This window comes from Lithobates pipiens, unplaced genomic scaffold (assembly GCF_037356315.1).
Source record: "Lithobates pipiens isolate NorthernLeopardFrog02 unplaced genomic scaffold, aLitPip1_a1.2 Scaffold_8, whole genome shotgun sequence".
Classification (NCBI taxonomy): domain Eukaryota; kingdom Metazoa; phylum Chordata; class Amphibia; order Anura; family Ranidae; genus Lithobates; species Lithobates pipiens.
Genome location: NW_027507903.1, coordinates 495,287,984 through 495,307,042, shown reverse-complemented (window position 1 = coordinate 495,307,042; position 19,059 = coordinate 495,287,984). Strand labels below are relative to the sequence as shown.

The 19,059-nt window shown below is 41.7% G+C and overlaps 1 protein-coding gene across 2 annotated transcripts in view; it reads left to right on the top strand.

Moving 5' to 3' along the window:
* Positions 1 to 19,059, top strand: part of SYN3 (synapsin III) — a 600,616-nt gene that overhangs the window by 566,437 nt on the left and 15,120 nt on the right. For both annotated transcript variants that reach the window (XM_077469161.1, XM_077469162.1), the window contains exons 10-12: positions 2,828 to 2,930; positions 10,571 to 10,705; positions 14,486 to 14,594. In XM_077469161.1, the coding sequence (XP_077325287.1) occupies positions 2,828 to 2,930; positions 10,571 to 10,705; positions 14,486 to 14,594 (347 nt within the window). The remainder of the gene's footprint in view (positions 1 to 2,827; positions 2,931 to 10,570; positions 10,706 to 14,485; positions 14,595 to 19,059) is intronic.

Genomic DNA, 19,059 nt, shown 5'->3' with positions numbered 1-19,059 from the left:
CTCCCTCCAGTGTATAGATTGCATTCATATTTTTGCCACCCAAATACATTATTTTAAATTTTTCTACATTGAACCTCATTTGCCATGTAGTTGCCCACCCCATTAACTTGTATCAGTTTCTCTCTGTACAGTTGAAAGCTCCAGTAATGCAGAGAGAGGGGCTCAGTGACACCTTCAGGAAGAGAGCTTTGTTTGAAAACGTTGAAACCTCCAGTGGCCACTGTGATTGGCTGTTATGGCAATCCCGTGATCTGGAGCCACACTAATTGGTGCCTTTTTTTTACATCTGTGTCCCGCCAAGGAGATTTCCCTTTACTTCCTGTCCCAAAGCCAAAACAGGAAGCTGGAAAAAATTCTTTCCAAAGCGAGGCAATCCTTGGTTGTCACCAGGGTAACCAGAACTAGTGTCCCCATTGGACACTAGTTCTAGATTTCCCCTCCTTTAGTGTTCTAGGGACAACCCAAAATTAGTGATTTTTTTTTTTTGACGTTTGATGATAACAGTAAACAGAACAAATAGAGAGGGGGATCTCCCTAACGGGGGCACAGACAGCAATAAAAATTTAACAGGTGTTCTAATCCCTCACCACTCGATCCAAAAAAATAAGTTTGGCCTTTAATTATACTTTAATTGTAAATTAGTAATTAAATCAGTTGGGAGGTTAAATATCTGGGGCTGCACAAATTATGTAAAAGTTGTGTTCTAGTTTTTCTCTATTTTCTCTAAAATATACAATATGTGTCCAGATCTACTATAAAATTGAAGCCCTATCTGTCCTGAAAAGAGAAGCGGTATCATATATTATATATATTATTAAATGCTAATATTTTATGGAATTTGGAACTGAGACATGGCCAAAAAGAACAAAATACTCTGGGGAAATAGAGAAGGGCTCTGGGACTTAGAGACATTTAATTCACATTTTTATTTCATTTTTTTATTATTTTTTTACCATTTAATTTCAACTTTTATTTATTTTTCAAAATGCATTTGGGGCTGGTTTTGACAGTGGGTGGCATCAGTAGGGCAATGACAGTGCCTGAATGGTCAGTCCAACCCTGCTGGGGCCTATATTAAAGTAGGGGCCTGGAGCTGCAGCTCCAATAGCCCCTATGTAAATCCGGCCTTGTTCAAGTGGGAAGGTGTTTTATGGTAAGGTGTCCCATCCATATGAATGAGCTAGCAACGCGCCCCAAGGCGCACTGCACTTTGCTGTATGTTACAACACAGGCATGTCTGGGAGGTGCAGTGGGGTACACCAATGCATGTAAATTTGACTGCAGCACACTGGTGGGAATGAGTCCTTAATCACTTGAGGACTGCCGACCTGCAATTCGCTGCGGACAGGTAGCCCGCACAAGCAAAGTGACGTACTTGTATGTCACTACCTACATTCAGGTTTAGAGTGCGTGCACGTGCCCCACACTGGCCAGCACCCACTGTGACTGTACACAACGGGAGCCTGTCAGCCAATGATTCACAGCCAGGACCTGCTGATTGGCTGTGTACAATCACAGCCCAGAGCTCTGTGTTGGCAATTAAGACCGAGCTCTGTACAGAGAGAACGATCTCTCTGTTTCTCATCTCTGCAAAGCAGAGATGTGAAATGTAGAGATCTAGTAGTAAAAGCAGCACACCTTACACAAATTACACATAGTTAGGCACACATCTAACCCCTTGATAGCCCTAGATGTTAACCCCCTTCCCAACCAGTGTCATTAGTACAGTGACAGTGTATAATATCACTGATCACTGAATTAGTGTCACTGGTGATGTCGGTGGCAGTTAGTTCCCCCCAGCATCAGTAAGTATCAGATTGTCCGCCGAACTATTGCAGTCCCATTATAAGTCAATGATCACCGCCATTAGTTTAAAAAAAAATTCCATTATATATACACTATAGTTTGTAAGCGCTATACAATTTACACAAACCAATCAATATATTCTTATTGGAATTTTTTTCAAAGATATATAGCAGAATACATTTTGATCAAATGAGATTTTTTTTTTATTGGATATGTTTTATAGCAGAAAGTAAAAAATATTGCAAAAAATGGCCTGGTCGTGAGGGGGGTAAAATATTCCAGAGGTCAAATGGTAAAAGCGGAAGTTCACACAAAAAAACCTTTTCGGAACCCTCCCCCCTCCAGTATCACATTTGGCACCTTTCAGGTGGGAGGGGGGTGCAGATACCTGTCTAAGACCGGTATTTGCAACCACTTCCGGGCATAGACTCCCACGCCTTTTCCGTCCCCCCGCGCTGTCTACTGGGACACACACGGGACCCAGGAGATAGCGGGGACCAGTTAGGATGTGCAGCGCAACTTACTCATGCGCAGTAGGGAACCGGGAAGTGAAGCTGCAACGCTTCACTTCCTAATCCCCCTACTGAGGATGGCAGCGGCAGCGATCGATCGCCGGACCTTGGGACAGGTAAGTGTCCATTTATTAAAAGTCAGCAGCTGCAGTATTTGTAGCTGCTGGATTTTAATAATTTTTTTTTCGGGGGACCACCTCTTTAATGTGTTGTGTGCAGTTTACTGCAGTAATTATCTGAGCCCCGAGGGCTGCAACCCAAGAGGCGGGACTATGACAGCCTAGGCTCGGAGGAAGTAAGTTGAGTGGTCAAATCATTCAACCCAGACTGAGGACATCTTGTGGCAGAAAAGAATTACTGCGGGTGACTGTTCAGGATTATTTTTTTTATTTTTTTATTGTTTATTCTACAAATTCATAGAATAAAAAAAATGTAAAATTGCTTACCATACACCACAATAAAAGTCATTATATCCAATAACAACAACACTTCCCTCTCTAATATTACAGATATCGCTTATGGGCAGATTCATGCTCTGAACTTTTCGGCGGTCTGGACATCTGTGCTGTGAAAGCCGTCCACAGTAAAGACGGCAAAGATTTTATCATTGAGGTGAGTTACTGAGTGAAAAAACATCCACACTTTACAGTTGGGACATCAAAGGGGAAACGTTCCCTTCTCCACATGTTAACGCGGCGCAGCTTCGCTTCGCTTCCACAGCCAACTGGAGGATAAGGAGCAGGAGAGCGCACCCTCATAAAATGCTAGACGGGTGTCTGGCCATGTGACCTGGGAAGAGACGGAGGGGAAATGTGACCTTATGGAGGCTTCTGGGAAATTGCAGCAGCCGTGACTTCACACATGAGTAGCAGTAGAGGAAAATCAAATTTTCACTTATGCAGCAGAACCAGAAAATCCTGGAATAGTACTCAACTGCATTACGAATCTCCAATTTGAAAGAGGCTCGCCCATTTATAAAAGGTCAAATCTGATATTTTTGAATACTTGGATATAATCTTGCAGCTCCATATTATTATTATTATTATACAGGGCTTAAATAGCACCAACAGTTTACGCAGCGCTTTACAATAGAAAAAGGAGACAATACTGTTACAATACAATAAAATACAAGAGGGTTAAGAGGGCCCTGCTCAAAGGAGCTTACAATCTAAGAGGAGTTTTGCTGTGTATAATTTGCAGAGGTGTAAGTAAGACTGACGTCACACTTGCGATCCTGATGCAGACGGGAGGTCACCAGCACCATGATCGCTAATAGTTCTGGGATAACACTTAACTGCTTGTGTGTATTGAAAAATATTGGGTGGGGGTACCTATACATACAATTCTGGCACAATCCCCTATAAATACATATTGCAAGGGGAAATGTTTCCCATGAATCTCCTAAAACAAGGGGGTTCATAGGAGATGGTGATTTTTAAAAATCAATACATTTTATTTATAAAAAAACTTTAAAAACAATAAAGGTACACATCCTCTGAAGAGCATATCATGTTATAAATGTTCACATACAGTACATAGATTCCATTTGGGGAATCCCAGGAAGTGTATAGATCAGTGTGTTTCACCCAAATTGAGGGCTTCTTCAGGATTTGTTTTTCAAATATTTTTATAAACAAGCAGTGACAGCCTGTCAGAGAGAGAAAACAATGTGACAGGTGTAAAATACATATACCTTATATAGTCCAAAGGTGCTGTAATCCACAACAGAAATACTGTAAGGGTCAGAGGGGACAAAGGGGGTTACCATCTAGTGGAATCCATCAATAGATGCGTGGTCGAAGTATATGTTGAGCCCAAAAAGATTGGAAGAGGGAACGTGGGAGGTGGGGGAAAGCATGAAGAAAGGGAGATATGTGGCTATTAGACGTCTTTCCCCCTTTTGTAACCTCTCCCATTCTTTTTGGGCTCAAGATATACTTTGACCATGCATCTATCAATGGCTTCCACTTGATGGTTCTACAGGATATCTATTGTGGATTACAGCAGCTTTAGACTATATAAGGTGTATGTATTTTACACCTGTCACGTTGTTTTCTCTCTCTGACAAGCTGTCTCTGCTTGTGTATAAAATAAAAATTTGAAAAACATATCCTGAAGAAGCCCTCAACTTGGGTGAAACACATCAATATATACACTTTCTGGGATTTCCCCAAATGGAATCTATGTACTGTAGGTGAACATATATAACACGATATGCTCTTCAGAGGATTTATACCTTTTAATTGTTTTTAAAGTTTTGTATAAATAAAATGTATTGATTTTAGATGATTTTTTTGTTTGAATAATGATCATTATCTGGGCACTATACAAATGCTCATCTCCCATGAACCCCCTTGCTTTAGGAGATTCATGGGAAACATTTCCCCTTCCAATATGCTTGCAGCAAGCCAGATATAACCCATCTCATTTCCAGGCTGGAGGATGTCTAGCATCATCTAACTCTTCCTAAGCCCTGGCCCACCCATTTCATTCAATGGAATTTAGCCATTTTAGTCATGGACACTCGACATCACATGTGGTCATTACCCAGGATGGGCATGCAAACGCAGCCCGCCTAGGAATGTCCATTCATCCAGACTGACATCCACCCATCGAGGTGTTTGAATATATGTGTAAAGCCTGGTACACATGGGCCACATATCTTCTGGTATCAGCTGGTTCAACAGAACCCATCTGACATTAAGCCCGTGTGTAAACCAGCCTGTCCAACAGAAGCCAGCTGAACGGCTGGATTCTGTCCAAAGGGTAAACCAGCTGGAAAACCAGCACCTGATTGACATCTGATCAGCGCTGGCAGCCATTGGCTGCCAGCACTGACTACTGTGTTCTAGTGAGGTAGCACACTGGGTTGAACAAAAAAAACTGATAGTATATGCTAGGCTTAAAGTGATATAAAAGTCTTAGTTTTTTGTTAAAAAATAACAAACATTATACTTACCTCCTTGTGCAGTTGGTTTTGCACAGTGCAACCCACATCCTCCTCTTCTTGGGTCCCTCTATGGCCCTCCTGGCCCCTCCCTCCTGCTTGCTATGGTGGGGGCACCTGAGCAGAGTCACTGCTCTATGTGTCCATTCAGATACAGAGCCACAGCTCAACCTTGCTGATTCTCTCTCCTCATTGGCTCACTTTGAAAGCAGTGGGAGCCAATGGCACCCCCCCCCCCCCCCCCCCCGCTGTCTCAATGAGGAGGGAGAGTCCTGGACAGCCAAGACACTCATGCAACATCACTTGATCGAGATGGGGCTCATGCAAGTATTAGGGCCGCTTTAAGGGCTATAGGTGGCACTCGCCGGAGATGATGTGCGTGGCCAGCGGCTGCGATGTCAACTGGTGACCCACTGTCAGGGAAGTAGAGATATGCTGTTCCTAGTGATCAGGAACAGCGATCTCTCTGTACTCCCAGGCAGTACACTACACCCATAGTTAGAAACACATACCTAGGGAACACTTAACCCCATGATCGCCCCCTAGTGTTAACCCCTTCCATGCCAGTGTCATTTATACAATAATCAGTGGCTATTACGAGCTTTGATCACTCTATAAATGTCAATGATCCTAAAAAAGTGTCTGATCTGTCCATCGGAATGTCGCAGCCCTAAACTGATGAAGAAATTTTAAATTTTTTGGGGGGTATTTATTATAGCAAAAAGTTAAAAATATTGTGTTTTTTCAAAATTGTTGCTCTTTTTTGGGGGGGGAAAAAGCACGTCAGTTTAAGCGACGCAGTGCAGTATCGCAAAACATTGATCCATTTTTTGTTTGAATAATTATCATTATCTGCACACTCTAAAAATGCCATTCTCCCATGAACCCCCTTGTTCCGTGCTGGACCTTCAGAGCTTCTTGCTGCAACTGAGGGCTCCCCCACGCATGCTGCGTGGGAGTGACGTCATCCCTACTCTGGTCGCCCACAGCGCGGGAGCCCATGAACCCAGAAGAAAAGCCAGGGGAAGATGTCAGCACTCTCAGCGGTGACTGGACGCCGCTGGAAGTGCTTCATTCTAAGGTAAGTATTTCATAATATGCTAGTATGCGATGCATACTTGAATATTTTGCCATCGTCTTACAAGTGCTTTTATTTTTTATTATTCTGTAGCGGTTTATTACCGCTTTAAGATAAAAAACCTTCTGACTTTTGAACCGGCAGTCATACCAAGAGCCAGCCTTCTGCTTGCATCAGGGCAGATGGCTCCTATGTACAGCACCCTGCCAGCCCCTCCCACCAACCATTATCTGCATACATTGCATAGAGAAACGCAGTGACCCAATGGCGACATCGCTGGGTCTAAAATATGATATGTAATGAAAATGGACATTGTAATTAAAAATTTCATTAGCATGTTGACGATGGGGCAAACAAACAAACCAGAGGAGGCTAAATATAAGCAGATTAAAGCATTAACAATGGTTGACGTGGATTCCTGCAATGATGTTGGCAATGGATACCTGCGCAATGTAAATCTTTATTATAGTCATATTTCCTACAAATGAAGAGGTCCTTGGCCACATACAGGTCACAAAGGCACCTGATTTTTGTCAGAGCCACTCCAGCAAATGCGATCCTTTTTCCTGCACTTCTGTCACAGTAGGAAGCCTGAGACGGGTAAAAATGTTCACAGATTCTGTGACACCCCTCGCTAGGAATGCTAATCACTTCCCCAGATGCTGTCACAGGCTTCGGGTCACTGTGTCATTGTAGTCTGCAGTTCGTGTAATATCCGCCGCTGACAGCTTCTTAATGCCTCGTTAGATATTGTCGCGGAATAACTGCACGCTCAACGCACTGTGAAACTGACATTGTTTAAAAATCAACTGCTATCTGTTAGGAGGATAACAGCCAAGCATTAAAGTGTAAGTCCATTCAAAATTGATATTATAGTCATTGTTAAGTCTGGTGACCTGAGTCAACTGCTTTATTTTTATATCTCTTGTAGATTTCAGCAGGCAGTGAGATCTCCTTAGCATAGTTTTTTCCTACCTTGGGGTGTTCACACTCTTCTTGTCTCCATCATTTAAAGTAAATTAAAGTGTAGTGTCTCCAATGTCATAGATATAGATATATATATATATATATATATATATATATATATATATATACACACACATACCGTGGTTATAGCTTGGACATTTCCAAGTCATTACAGAGGACAAAGAGCGCTCTTTAAATATGGAGAAAAAGAGATGTATTCTCCACATAATGAAAGGTGTCTTCACAGTAAGAGCAGTAAAAATGTAGCATAGTCTCCTTCTGGGGGATCAGGAAGGATTTTGTTCCCCCACTGGAGCAAATTGGATCATGCTTCATTGGGGCATTTTGCCTTCTGATCAACTGTGGGTTTAGGATTGTGTAAACCAAATATAGAATTAAAGACCAAAAATAGAAAACATCAAAGGGCGTTGTCAACATCCCCAAAGATGAACACGATCCAAGATCAAAAATTAAATTTTGGGAAATATTCCATGATATTTGTCAATTACATTGGCAGGGGCAGGGAGGTCCTCATACAGGTTAGATGTCTAGATGCTCTAATATAGAACTTTAATTTGGTTTTACCAACATAAAACTGATGACATTGGAAGGTTAAGAGGTACACCACCCCCTCCATTTCTACAGTTAGAAAATGTTGCAGGTTATATGGTCGACCATTTGCAAGTATAACATCTCGTCTGATGTCCATATACCGACATATAGAGCAACCGCCACAGGTAAAAGGTACCCAACCTTTTTCATGGATCTTTACGGAATACACCTAAAAAATCACTTTGAACAAGATGGTCCTTGAGTGACGCCACGCGGTGATAAGTAATCGGGCTTTCGGTCACATATGGACATAATGAGGAATCATTCCGTAAAAGATACCAAAATTGACTAATTATTTGCAACACTGTATTGTATTAATTATTATATTTAGTAATGAGTCTGGTAGCTTGAGACTCAACCGGTTTGGTCTTAGTACCAAAAAGAAGTTCATGTCTGGGGCGGCTATTTGCCCTTTTAAAGGCCTTTTTCAAGCATGTGCGTGAATATCCCCTTTGTAAAAGTCTATATTTAAGAGCATTAGCCTCCCATAGGAAACGTTCCTGACTGGAGCAATTGTGTTTCAAGCGAAGGTACTGGCTAAATGGTATTGAACGCACAAGTGGTTGGGGGTGAAAGCTAGAGGCGTGGAGGACTGTATTACCCGCCGTAGGCTTGCGATAAAGGTCATTGGAAATGCTGGCATCATTTTTTTAGCCAATGTCACATCCAAAAAAGTGATGTTAGTTTCACTGAATGATACAGTGATTTTTTAAATTTAAATTATTATCATTCATGATGACAATACACTCCATTAGTTCGGACAGCGAACCCTCCCAAACCATCAGAATGTTGTCTATATAATGAAACCAATATGGTGTGTATACGATGTAAGTGATGCATCAGCCAAAAAGGCCTGTTCCCACTCCCCCAGGTACAGGTTGGCGTAGGATGGGGCACAAGCTGTCCCCATCACCACCCCCTGCACCTGGAGGTAGTGGGAACCATCAAAAGAAAAAACATTATGAAATAATATGAACTCCAAGGCCATGACAAGGAATTCCAGTAATTTTCGGTCATGGCTATATTTCTAAGAGAGGACATGTCTGATGGCGGAGAGTTCTAGATGATGAGAAATAAAACTGTATAGAATTATGTGTGCCGCCTAGCCTATGAGGGTTTCTAGTCCTGTGCCCACTGTTATGAGTGCCAGCTGGGGAAGGAGCTTGTCTCAGGTCCAAACGTCAATGTAGAACAAAAGTTGTATCCCATGGGCCACACATCAAGCAACCCGCTGTGATGAAGTATGTGGCAATCTCAGCCCAGGCTCCCAGCAGGCCATGCTCTACTGTGTTTCGCTCTGCCCCTCAGAGTTAAATCATGATTAAGCTCCGAGGGGCAGAGCAAAATGCATTGGGGGTATGACCTGGCTGGAGCCTGGGCTAAAACTGCCACATACTTCATCACAGCGGGTTTGCTTCAATGTGCGGTCCATGGGATACAGCTTTTGTTTCATAAAGGATTGTGTATATCAGTGATTCTCAACCAGGGTTCCTCCAGAGGTTGCTAGGGGTTCCTTTAGCATTGGGCCATTTCTGCCTCTCGCATAAGTTCCCACCGACACCATTGATCTTTTTAGCTATCTGTAAAGGAGGTAATTCTTCCCAATGACCACAAGTGTAAGGACCATTCTTCCCACTGACCATCACACTAATGTATCACAACTTGTAGATTTCAAATTTTTAGCAGGGATTCCCCGAGAATGGAGAACTTTTTCAAGGGTTCCTCTGTGTTGAGAAAGGCTGGTGTATATGGAGTTTTTTTTCCCCTATCTGTTGGACTTGTGTCCTTTTTCATCCTAACTATGTAATTTACATAGCATTATCTTTTTCCTGAAACACTGTACACATAACATTGAATCTTTCACATCAGTTCATGTATGCTGGTGAAAAGGAAAAGTCATGATGGACTCCTCAGTGACAGGTAAAGGTAGGACCTTCCTAAAATCTAGGTATTAAGCTGGCCATAGATGGATCGAAAATCGACCAGTTCAGCAAGAACGAGCTTAATTTTGATCAATCTATGGCCATTCCCACTCAACAGAAGTCGATCCAATTATCGACTGCTTTCAAAGTGTTGGAAAACTTTCATTCAATCAGCACCTGCAGCCAATCAGCTGTAGCACTGATCAATCTATTTTAACAGAGTCAAAAAGAATCCCCACTGTCAGAACACAATAACAAAGCAGGGAGGATTCTTCCCTCCACCTCACTTGTGTGGATAGAAGAATGCTGATAAAAAATAAAAAAAAAAAGATCCATCTATGGCCACCCGTTACAAAAATTCTCTTACAATAGGATACAACTTTGGAAGTGATGTACTGTATTGTAATGTATTCTGACATTTCCGAGCTTGAGTGGTCTTGCTCACAAGATTTTGTTTGTATAAATGCTATACTAATTACACAAAAATAGTTTGTTTCGTTATCATTCAAGAAAATGTTTGTCCCTTCGGATATTTTTGCATGAACTGTTGTGATTGGCTCTTGAAAGCTGTATACTAACAATCAGATTTTTAGATGATCGCTCAGAAAGCGGTATTTTTCATCTTTTCATTTTTGTTTTCGCTTGTACTATGCATTTCAGTTTGGCCATTCACTTTCTACAACAGATGTTGGGTTAAAAGTCCATGGTAATGTGTTTCTTTCACCAGGTGATGGACAGCTCCATGCCTTTGATTGGAGAGCACGTGGAGGAAGACCGCCAGCTGGTGGCCGATCTTGTTGTTGCAAAGATGACAGAGCATGTCCAGATGAAATCGCCAACATCTTCTCAGCCCAGACAGCAGGTATATACAGAGAAAGATCAGACACACCTAGTGTACATCTCTGCAACCCAGAAATATTTTACATCCCCAGACTTCAGATAGCTATAGAAAAAGCCTAAATACACCTTCAGTTTACTCTTAGCCCTTGTACACACGGTCGGAGAATCCGTCGGAATGTGTCCTATCGGACCGTGTTGTCGGATAATCCGACTGTGTGTGGTATGCATCGGACTGATTCTGTCGGAATATCCGTCGGACCCAATTTTCCAACTTGTTGGAAATATTTTCCGACGAATTCCGATTGGACAAAGTGCCACGCATGCTCAGATCAAATTCCTACACCAAAGCTATTGGCTACTAGCCTGAACGTAGTCCCGTCGTAATGAAATAATGTCATCACGTTCTGAATGATCGGATTTTCCTACAACTTGGTCCGACCGCGTGTATGCAACAGTTTCGGACACAATCCTTCGGACAAAATCCAACGGATTTGGTTGGCAGAATGTCCGACCGTGTGTACAAGGGCTTACAGAAATGCTCCAGGTCCAAACATTCAGTATAACCTAAAATATCCTAACAACCAAAACACAGGTAGCAACAGATATTACCTACTTTTTAAACTGGTCCTCATTTTGGGTGGACTGTCCTCTATGAGGCCATACATATGGAAGCTTCAGAGCAAGATTGGCTGAAACCTGAATGTGTACCACAGGAGGAAGATGCAACTGCAACAGGATGAGTTATAAGATAAAGAGCTGGTAAACTTCAGAAATAAGCTGGAAAAGATTTTGCTTTGTTGCATTTTATTGGATCACGTCCTGTGTAATACTGGAGCAATTACTCGTAGACAAGAGGCCATACTGAGCTATACTGCATAGTACACCGGCAGGCTCAGACTGGCCATAAAGTACACTAAATTAAACCTGCAGCAGCAGTCCACAAGGTGCTAAAACCTCAAAATCTATATTATATATATATATATATATATATATATATATATATATATACACATATACACACACACATACATACATACATACATACGGCAGTGAACAATAGTGCAAAAGTGCTCAAAATATAGTGTATGCAATGCCTACCACGAGAATGGAATCATCTAATTAAATTAACATTTGGAAAAAAAAAAACACACAGTCTCTGATAATGTGCTTAGTGCACATGATGAAAAAAGTGCTGTGGTGCAGAAAAATAATTGCAGTGTCTTGTGCCACACTTCCCTCTTGTGTCCCCACTCACCAAAAATAATGGACCCTCAGCTTTGCAGTCTGCGGGTAAAAACACGCTGTGATCTATTGATCTAGTGATGATGGTATAGACTTGGGACTCCTCATAAAATTCTCCAACTTTAGAAAGGTATTGGGGGTGACTGAATGGAATCCACCAGGCTCGAGAAAACGAAAACAACTAATAATGAAGTACTGCTAAAATAATAAATTGCGCAGTCTAGATGCTGCTTACGAGTATAAAAACGGGCATCGGTACTCATCTGGGTTCGCCGCTGCTCGGCATGCATTCCACAGAGGGCGGGAGTGACATCAATGGTTCGGTAAACCAGAAATGCGTCAACACATTTTGCCCCTCCTTCAGGGGGCATCATCAAGTTCTTTCCGTTTTCTCGAGCCTGATGGATTCCATTCAGTCACCCCCAAGACCTTTCTAAAGTTGGGAAATTTTATAAGGAGTCCCAATTCTACCCCATCATCACTAGATCAATAGATCACAGCGTGTTTTGACCCACAGACTGCAAAGCTGAGGGTCCATTATTTGGTGAGTGGGGACACAAGAAGGAAATGTGGCACAAGACACTGCAATTGTTTTTCAACACCACAGCACTTTTTTTCTTTTTGAGCACTAAGCACTTTATCAAAGACTGTTTTTTTCGCTTCAAATCAGGGTTCCCAGAGCATCCCTTATGTCAGAGTTCTCCCTTACATCAGAGTCTGCAGAGTCCCCCCTTACAGTGAAAGGGAACTCTGTGAGTTCAGATGTAAAAAGGGAACTCTGTGGATTCAGATGTAAAGGGGGACACTTGTTGTTAACTTCATACGATTAAAAATATATTTGTATAGTTTATACTATAAAAAAAATGTTGTGCGCCACTAAAGTGTTCGGGTTTGACTTGAAGAAAAGGTGGCAACCCTACAGAAGAGGGAACAGCATAAGAAAAAAAAAAATGATCAGAGCTTTAACATTTTGAGGTTTGGTGCTGCCCCTTTAAAGAAAATGATGGTTTGATGATTAGACAAGTATCCAAACCAATAAGTATAAAGAGGTCAACTTGTCTTTTAATTAGTTGCATGGCAGAATGAAGGGCATCCTGCCCTATCTGGGAGAGGGTGACAGGCTCCCCACACAAACTAGGACAGCTCTCTGTGAAACATGTGAGCCCAAACATTGGTCCCTGTAATAGTGATGCAAAAAAGACAGCCAAGAAGTGAGAGCACCAAGTTTAAAGTGTAACTAACGGCAAAACTTTTTTTGTTTTGTATAGAGTGGAGACCAATTAGAACCCTGTCAGTTTTTACTGCTGTCTGTGCCCCTGTTATGGAGATTCACCCTCTCTATTTATCCTGTTTACCATTATCATTGAAAGTGAAAGTACAAGAAAATCCCACATTTTTGGGTTGTCCCCAGAAAAATAATAAAGGGGAAATCTTCCAATGGGGACACTAGTTCTGGTGACCTGGGGGTCTCCAAGGAAGTGAAGGGAAATCCCTGTAATGTGACAGAGATGGCAAAAAAAATAAAAAATCTGACAGGGATTACAACCATGCCCCGTACACACAAGCCGATTTTCCGTCTGAAAAAACTTGGATGGTTTTTCCAACAGAATTCTGCTCAAGCTTGGCTTGCATACACACACGGTCACACAAAAGTTCTCTGAACTTTCAACTGTCAAGAACACGGTGACGTACAACACTACGATGAGCCGAGAAAATGAAGTTCAATGCTTCCAAGCATGCGTCAAATTGTTTCTGAGCATGTGTAGGAATATCGCGCGTCAGAATTGCTACAGACGATCAGAATTTCCAATTGGAACTTTTTCTGTCGGAAAAATAGAGAACCTGCTCTCAATCTTTTGTTGGCGGAAATTCCGCCAGCAAAAGTCCAATGGAGCATACACACGGTTGGAATTTCTGACCAAAAGCTCTCATCTGACTTTTGCTGGCGGAATTTCCAATCATGTGTACGGGGCATTACTCTATCCAAAATGAGTTAAAAAAAAAAAGCTTTGCCTATATTTCTACTTTAATTTGCCAAAGCGAGAGAGGTCTGACTGCGTACAAATTATTACTTTATTCACGTCATCCCAGTCCATTGTGCTACCTGCAACTACAAACCCTGAGGAAGGGGGACTGGTGATCCCCCCCTCAAAATGTGTTGGCATGTGGTTAATGGGTCGGTGCCCCGGCACCAATTGTTACTTGATCTATTGCTATCTTCTACCCTGTACATTTTCGAAAATGAGAAAAAAATTTATATGTACTGTTCACCCATTTGTAATGCACCCTTTTCTTTTCTCAATAAAAATTTTTGAAAAAAAAAAAAAAAAAAAATGTGTTGGCTAGTCATGTGACTCTCACTTTGGTAAAAAAATAATAATCAATCAAAATGGACCTATTAAACTTAGTTAACACTGCCACGCTCTTAATTGTCTTTTTTTGTATCCAGCCTGAGCGTTCTGGAAGAGTTCAGTCTGCCAATGCTTGATGGTCATTTTTTGCTGCTGTGTTTTTAAAGCAGCATTTAATCACAAGAAATGTTTTGTGTCCTTCCTTTCAGCCCCAACAAATGCAACCACAGGCCATCAAATCACAAATGCAGCCACAGCCGGGTCCACAGGGAGCTTCGGGAGTTCCGGCATCAGCACAGCCACGGCCCCCGCCACAAGGTAAAGGCTGCAACATACAGTATGTAGGAATAAAAAGCAATATGGACATGTAAGAAAGACAAAAATAGAAAAAGATAATTGTAATGTTTGTTCTTATCTGTTGAAAACTTCCTGTTCACTCACTGTGTGATTTTTGAATAGAAGTATGTACAAGGTGATAATTATGTGTCAGCTGTGGAACCATAAATGGTCTGAAGGAAGAACTGTCTCTATCAAATATTTTATTTTTATTGTTGAATAGAAGAGGGAATAATTTTTTTTTCCCGTGACCCATTCAGATATTCCCTCAAATATAACATCAGTGTGCATTACCAGTTACATCCAATAGATGTCATCAGAGTCAGGACAGGAAGTGAAGAAAAACCTTTTCACACCAATAAAAACACTTTTAGGCCTATTTATAAAAAACAAATAGGATGAACGTGACATGCATTTCACCAATCAATGATGACTTCTAACCATGTTTTCCTTTTAATGCAATGATTTCCTATAATCATCAGCTCCATCTAGTGGCCATATTGAGGTATTTCGGGGGAAAAAATCATATATTGTGGCCACTAGCTAGAGCTAACAATCATAGGAAATCACTGTACTGTGTATAAGAAAATTACAGTCAGAATTGGTCATGGATGGGTAAATGCTTGTCACAATTGGCAGCATTTTTTTAAAAATAAATAGACCCTCTTTGGAGCAGGGCTGCAGAACTTTGGAATCAGTTAGCTCTCTGTTTGCTTTGTTCCTTATTGATTATTTTCCATATTTTCTGTCACAGTGACCATACGGTCACCTGTACAAGAAGTGATGTGAAATTACTCAGACAGGATACAAGCAGCAGAAAAAAAAAAATGAGACAGGGATTTCATCTCAGACAGAAGAAGAGAAAAAAATTGGTTTAATTGGTTGAACTAGATGGACTTGTGTATTTTTTCAACCTATGTACACAGTCCAGTACCAGACACCATAATTTATTTTGTGTTTGACCCTAACCCGTTCACAACATTGTGCCGACTAATAACAGAATGGTGATTCTAACTCAGAACTGGCCAGCAATGATATACCAAGAGGAGTGGTCAGACACTGCTCCTAGGTTTATAATTTTTTTTCACAAGTACCCTTTAGACAGCAGCACCCCCATAAAACAGACATTGTGCATGAGCAGGGATACATATTGACCATGGAAAGAGCTACTGAGACTAATGTGCTTTGCAATTGTCTAGAGAAGCGAGAAGTTAAACAGACGCAATTGCACCAAAAAGCCGAACAGTATGTTGTTTACTGGGCGCTCGGGTTCGGCACAGGGCAGATTGGGTGGACAGATTACTGGGCGGGGCTGGAGAGGACCCAGTGGTCATGGTACATGTTGGCACCAATGGCAAAGTGAGTGGAAGGTGGAGAGTCCTAAAAAAAATTATTTCAGGGACTTGGGAAATAGATTGAGGAGAAGGACCTCCAAGGTAGTTTTCTCTGAAATGCTCCCTGTGCCTCAAGCCACACCAGAGAGGTAGCAAAAGGTTAAGGAACTAAACAACTGGATGAGGAACTGGTGTAGGAAAGAGGGGTTCAGGTTTTTTTGAGAACTGGGCTGACTTCTCAGGACAGGCTGCACCTTAATGGAGATGGTACAGCCCTATTGGAAAGAAAGATGGCCACAAAGCTGAAGGGGCTTTTAAACTAGGTATTGGGGGGTGGGGGGGGGGGGGTCAGAGGAAGCAATAGCCAGCAGTGAACATAGGATAGAGGTTAATAGTGGAGTCAGTAGTGATAGTACAGCTGTAACTTCCAATCCTGGGGTGAATGCAAGGACAAGTCGAAAACAAAGCCAGAGTACAACTAAGGGGAAGTTAATATGCACTCATACAACACTGAGAGGCGTATTGACAAATGCTAGAAGCCCAGCTAACAAAATGGAGGAGCTGGAGCTGCTTTTACATGAAGAGGACTTATGCTCTGTACACACAAGCGGAATTTCTGACAGAAAAAGTCAGACGGGAGCTTTTCATCGTATATATTCCGACCCTGTGTATGCCCCATTGGAATTTTGAAAAAATTCTGACGGACCTAGAAAGAGAATATGTTCGATATTTTTCAGACGGAACCAATTCCAATTGGGAAAACCGCTCATCTGTGTGCTGTTCCGACGTACCAAGAACGACGCATGCTCTGAAGCAAGTATGTGATGGAAGCTATTGGCTACTGGCTATTGACCTTCCTTTTTCTAGTCCCATCGTACCTGTTGTATGTCACCGCATTCTTGACGGTCGGAATTTGGTGTGACAGCTTCAGCAGAATTCCGTCGGAATAAACTCTGAAGGTTTTTCAGACGGCATTCTGGAAAGCCGGTCGTGTGTTCAGGGCATAAGACTTTATAAAAATAACTGAAACTTGCTCACATGACTGGGGTATTCCTTGTATTAGAAGGACAGGGAAGTTAGAAGAGGGGGAAGGGTGTGTCTATATGTATAAAATGATACAAGGGTGGTAGAGAGGAGCGAAATTGTGAATGGGGCGAGGAGGGGTTGGCATCAGTATGGGTAAAACTTAAAAGAGAAGAAGTAAATGGGAAATGAATAGTGGGGGTATATTATAGGCCACACAACCTGAAGGAGGAGGAGCGGAACCTACTATCACAGTTAGAAATGGCAACGAGGCAGAGAAATGTCATCATAATGGGGGACTTCAATTATCCCGATATTGACTGGACAGAGGGGACAGCGCACTCATTAAAAGCCCGTCATTTCATGAATGTCTTACAGGACACCTTCATGTCCCAATTGGTGGATTCCCCAACTAGAATGAATGCACTGCTAGGTTTATTAATTACAAAAGATCCTAGTCTGATCTCAGATGTGGAAATACGGGATAACTTGGGATCTAGCGATCATAGGATATCACATTTAATGTAAAACATAGAAAAAGGAGGCACAAGGGTAGCACAAGAACACTATATTTCAAACGACCCAATTTTTCTGAACTGTGGTCATTACTACATGACATCAATTGGGACCAAATCCTAGATACATTGAATACAGAAAAAAATGGGAATGCCTTAGGAGCATATTAAACAAAAGGTATCACACAGTGCATTCCAAAGGGCAATAAATATAGAAGAGCGAAGGTGAAACCTGGCTGGCTAAACCGAAATGTAAAAAGCCTCACCGTCAGCATTCCAAACACGGTAAGGAATGCAATAAGAAGTGTAAGAACGTAATCAGGGCGGCCAAAAAAAAGACTACAAGAAACATATATGGGGAAGAGAAAAAAAATCCAGAGAATTTTTTTAGATTCAGAAAAAAGGCAAAATCAGAGCACATTGCCCACATAAAAGACGAGGAAGGGAGGATGGTTACGGATGACACAGAGAAGGCAACTGTACTAAATGCCTTCTTCTCCTCAGTCTTTACGCAGGAAAAGGAGGGGTAAAATGAATGCAACAGTACTGTTAGTGACACATCACAGGGCATACCCTCATGGCTAACAGAGGCTGAAGTCAAGGAAAGACTAGATAAACTTAATACAAATAAATCACCAGGACCAGATGGCTTAGACCCAAGAGTCCTCAGAAAACTCAGGTTATAGCCAGACCATTGTTCCTAATCTTTGCAGACAGCATACTTACAAAGATTGGTACCAGCTGGTTGGAGAAAAGCCAATGTGGTACCAATATACAAAAAAGGACAGAGACAAATCCCTGGAAACTACAGGCCGGTCAGCCCAACATCAATCTTTGGTAAATTATTGGAGGGGATGATAAGGGACTATATCCAAAAATTTGAGGTAAAAAATATCATTAGTAGTAATCCGCATGGGTTTACAAAAGGATGTTCTTGCCAACCAATCAGTTAACATTCTATGAGGAAGTGAGCTGCCATACATGGGAAGGCCTGTGGATTTAGTGTACCTGGATTTTGCAAAGGCATTCGATACAGTCCCTCGTAAGCAGCTTATCTACAAGCAGATGTCTGCAGGCGTGGACCATAGGGTTTGTTCTTGGGTAAAAAAAAAAAATGGTTACAGGGGCATGTCCAAACGGTAGTGATAAATAATGTGTACTCAACGAGTAAGTGGTTTACCCCAAGGTTCTGTCTTGGAGCCAAGTCTTTTCCATTTATTCATAAATTATATAGGGGGTGGGATAAATAGCTCAATCTCAGTTTTTGCAGATGACACAAAAATAAGCAGGGCAATAACTTCACATCGGGATATAAACATTTTACAGGAAGACCTGAATAAAATAATGGAGTGGGCAAATACATGGTAAATGAGGTTTAATGTGGAAAAATGTAAATGAAGGCAAACATAAATGCAAACTACTCACTAGGGGGAGCACCACTGGGCAAATCAAGGATGGAGAAAGATCTGGGGGTCCTAGTAGATGACAGACTGAGCAATAGAATGCAATGTCAATTGCAGCTACCAAAACCAGCAGTATATTTGGGATGCATAAAAAAGGGAATTAATTCCAGAG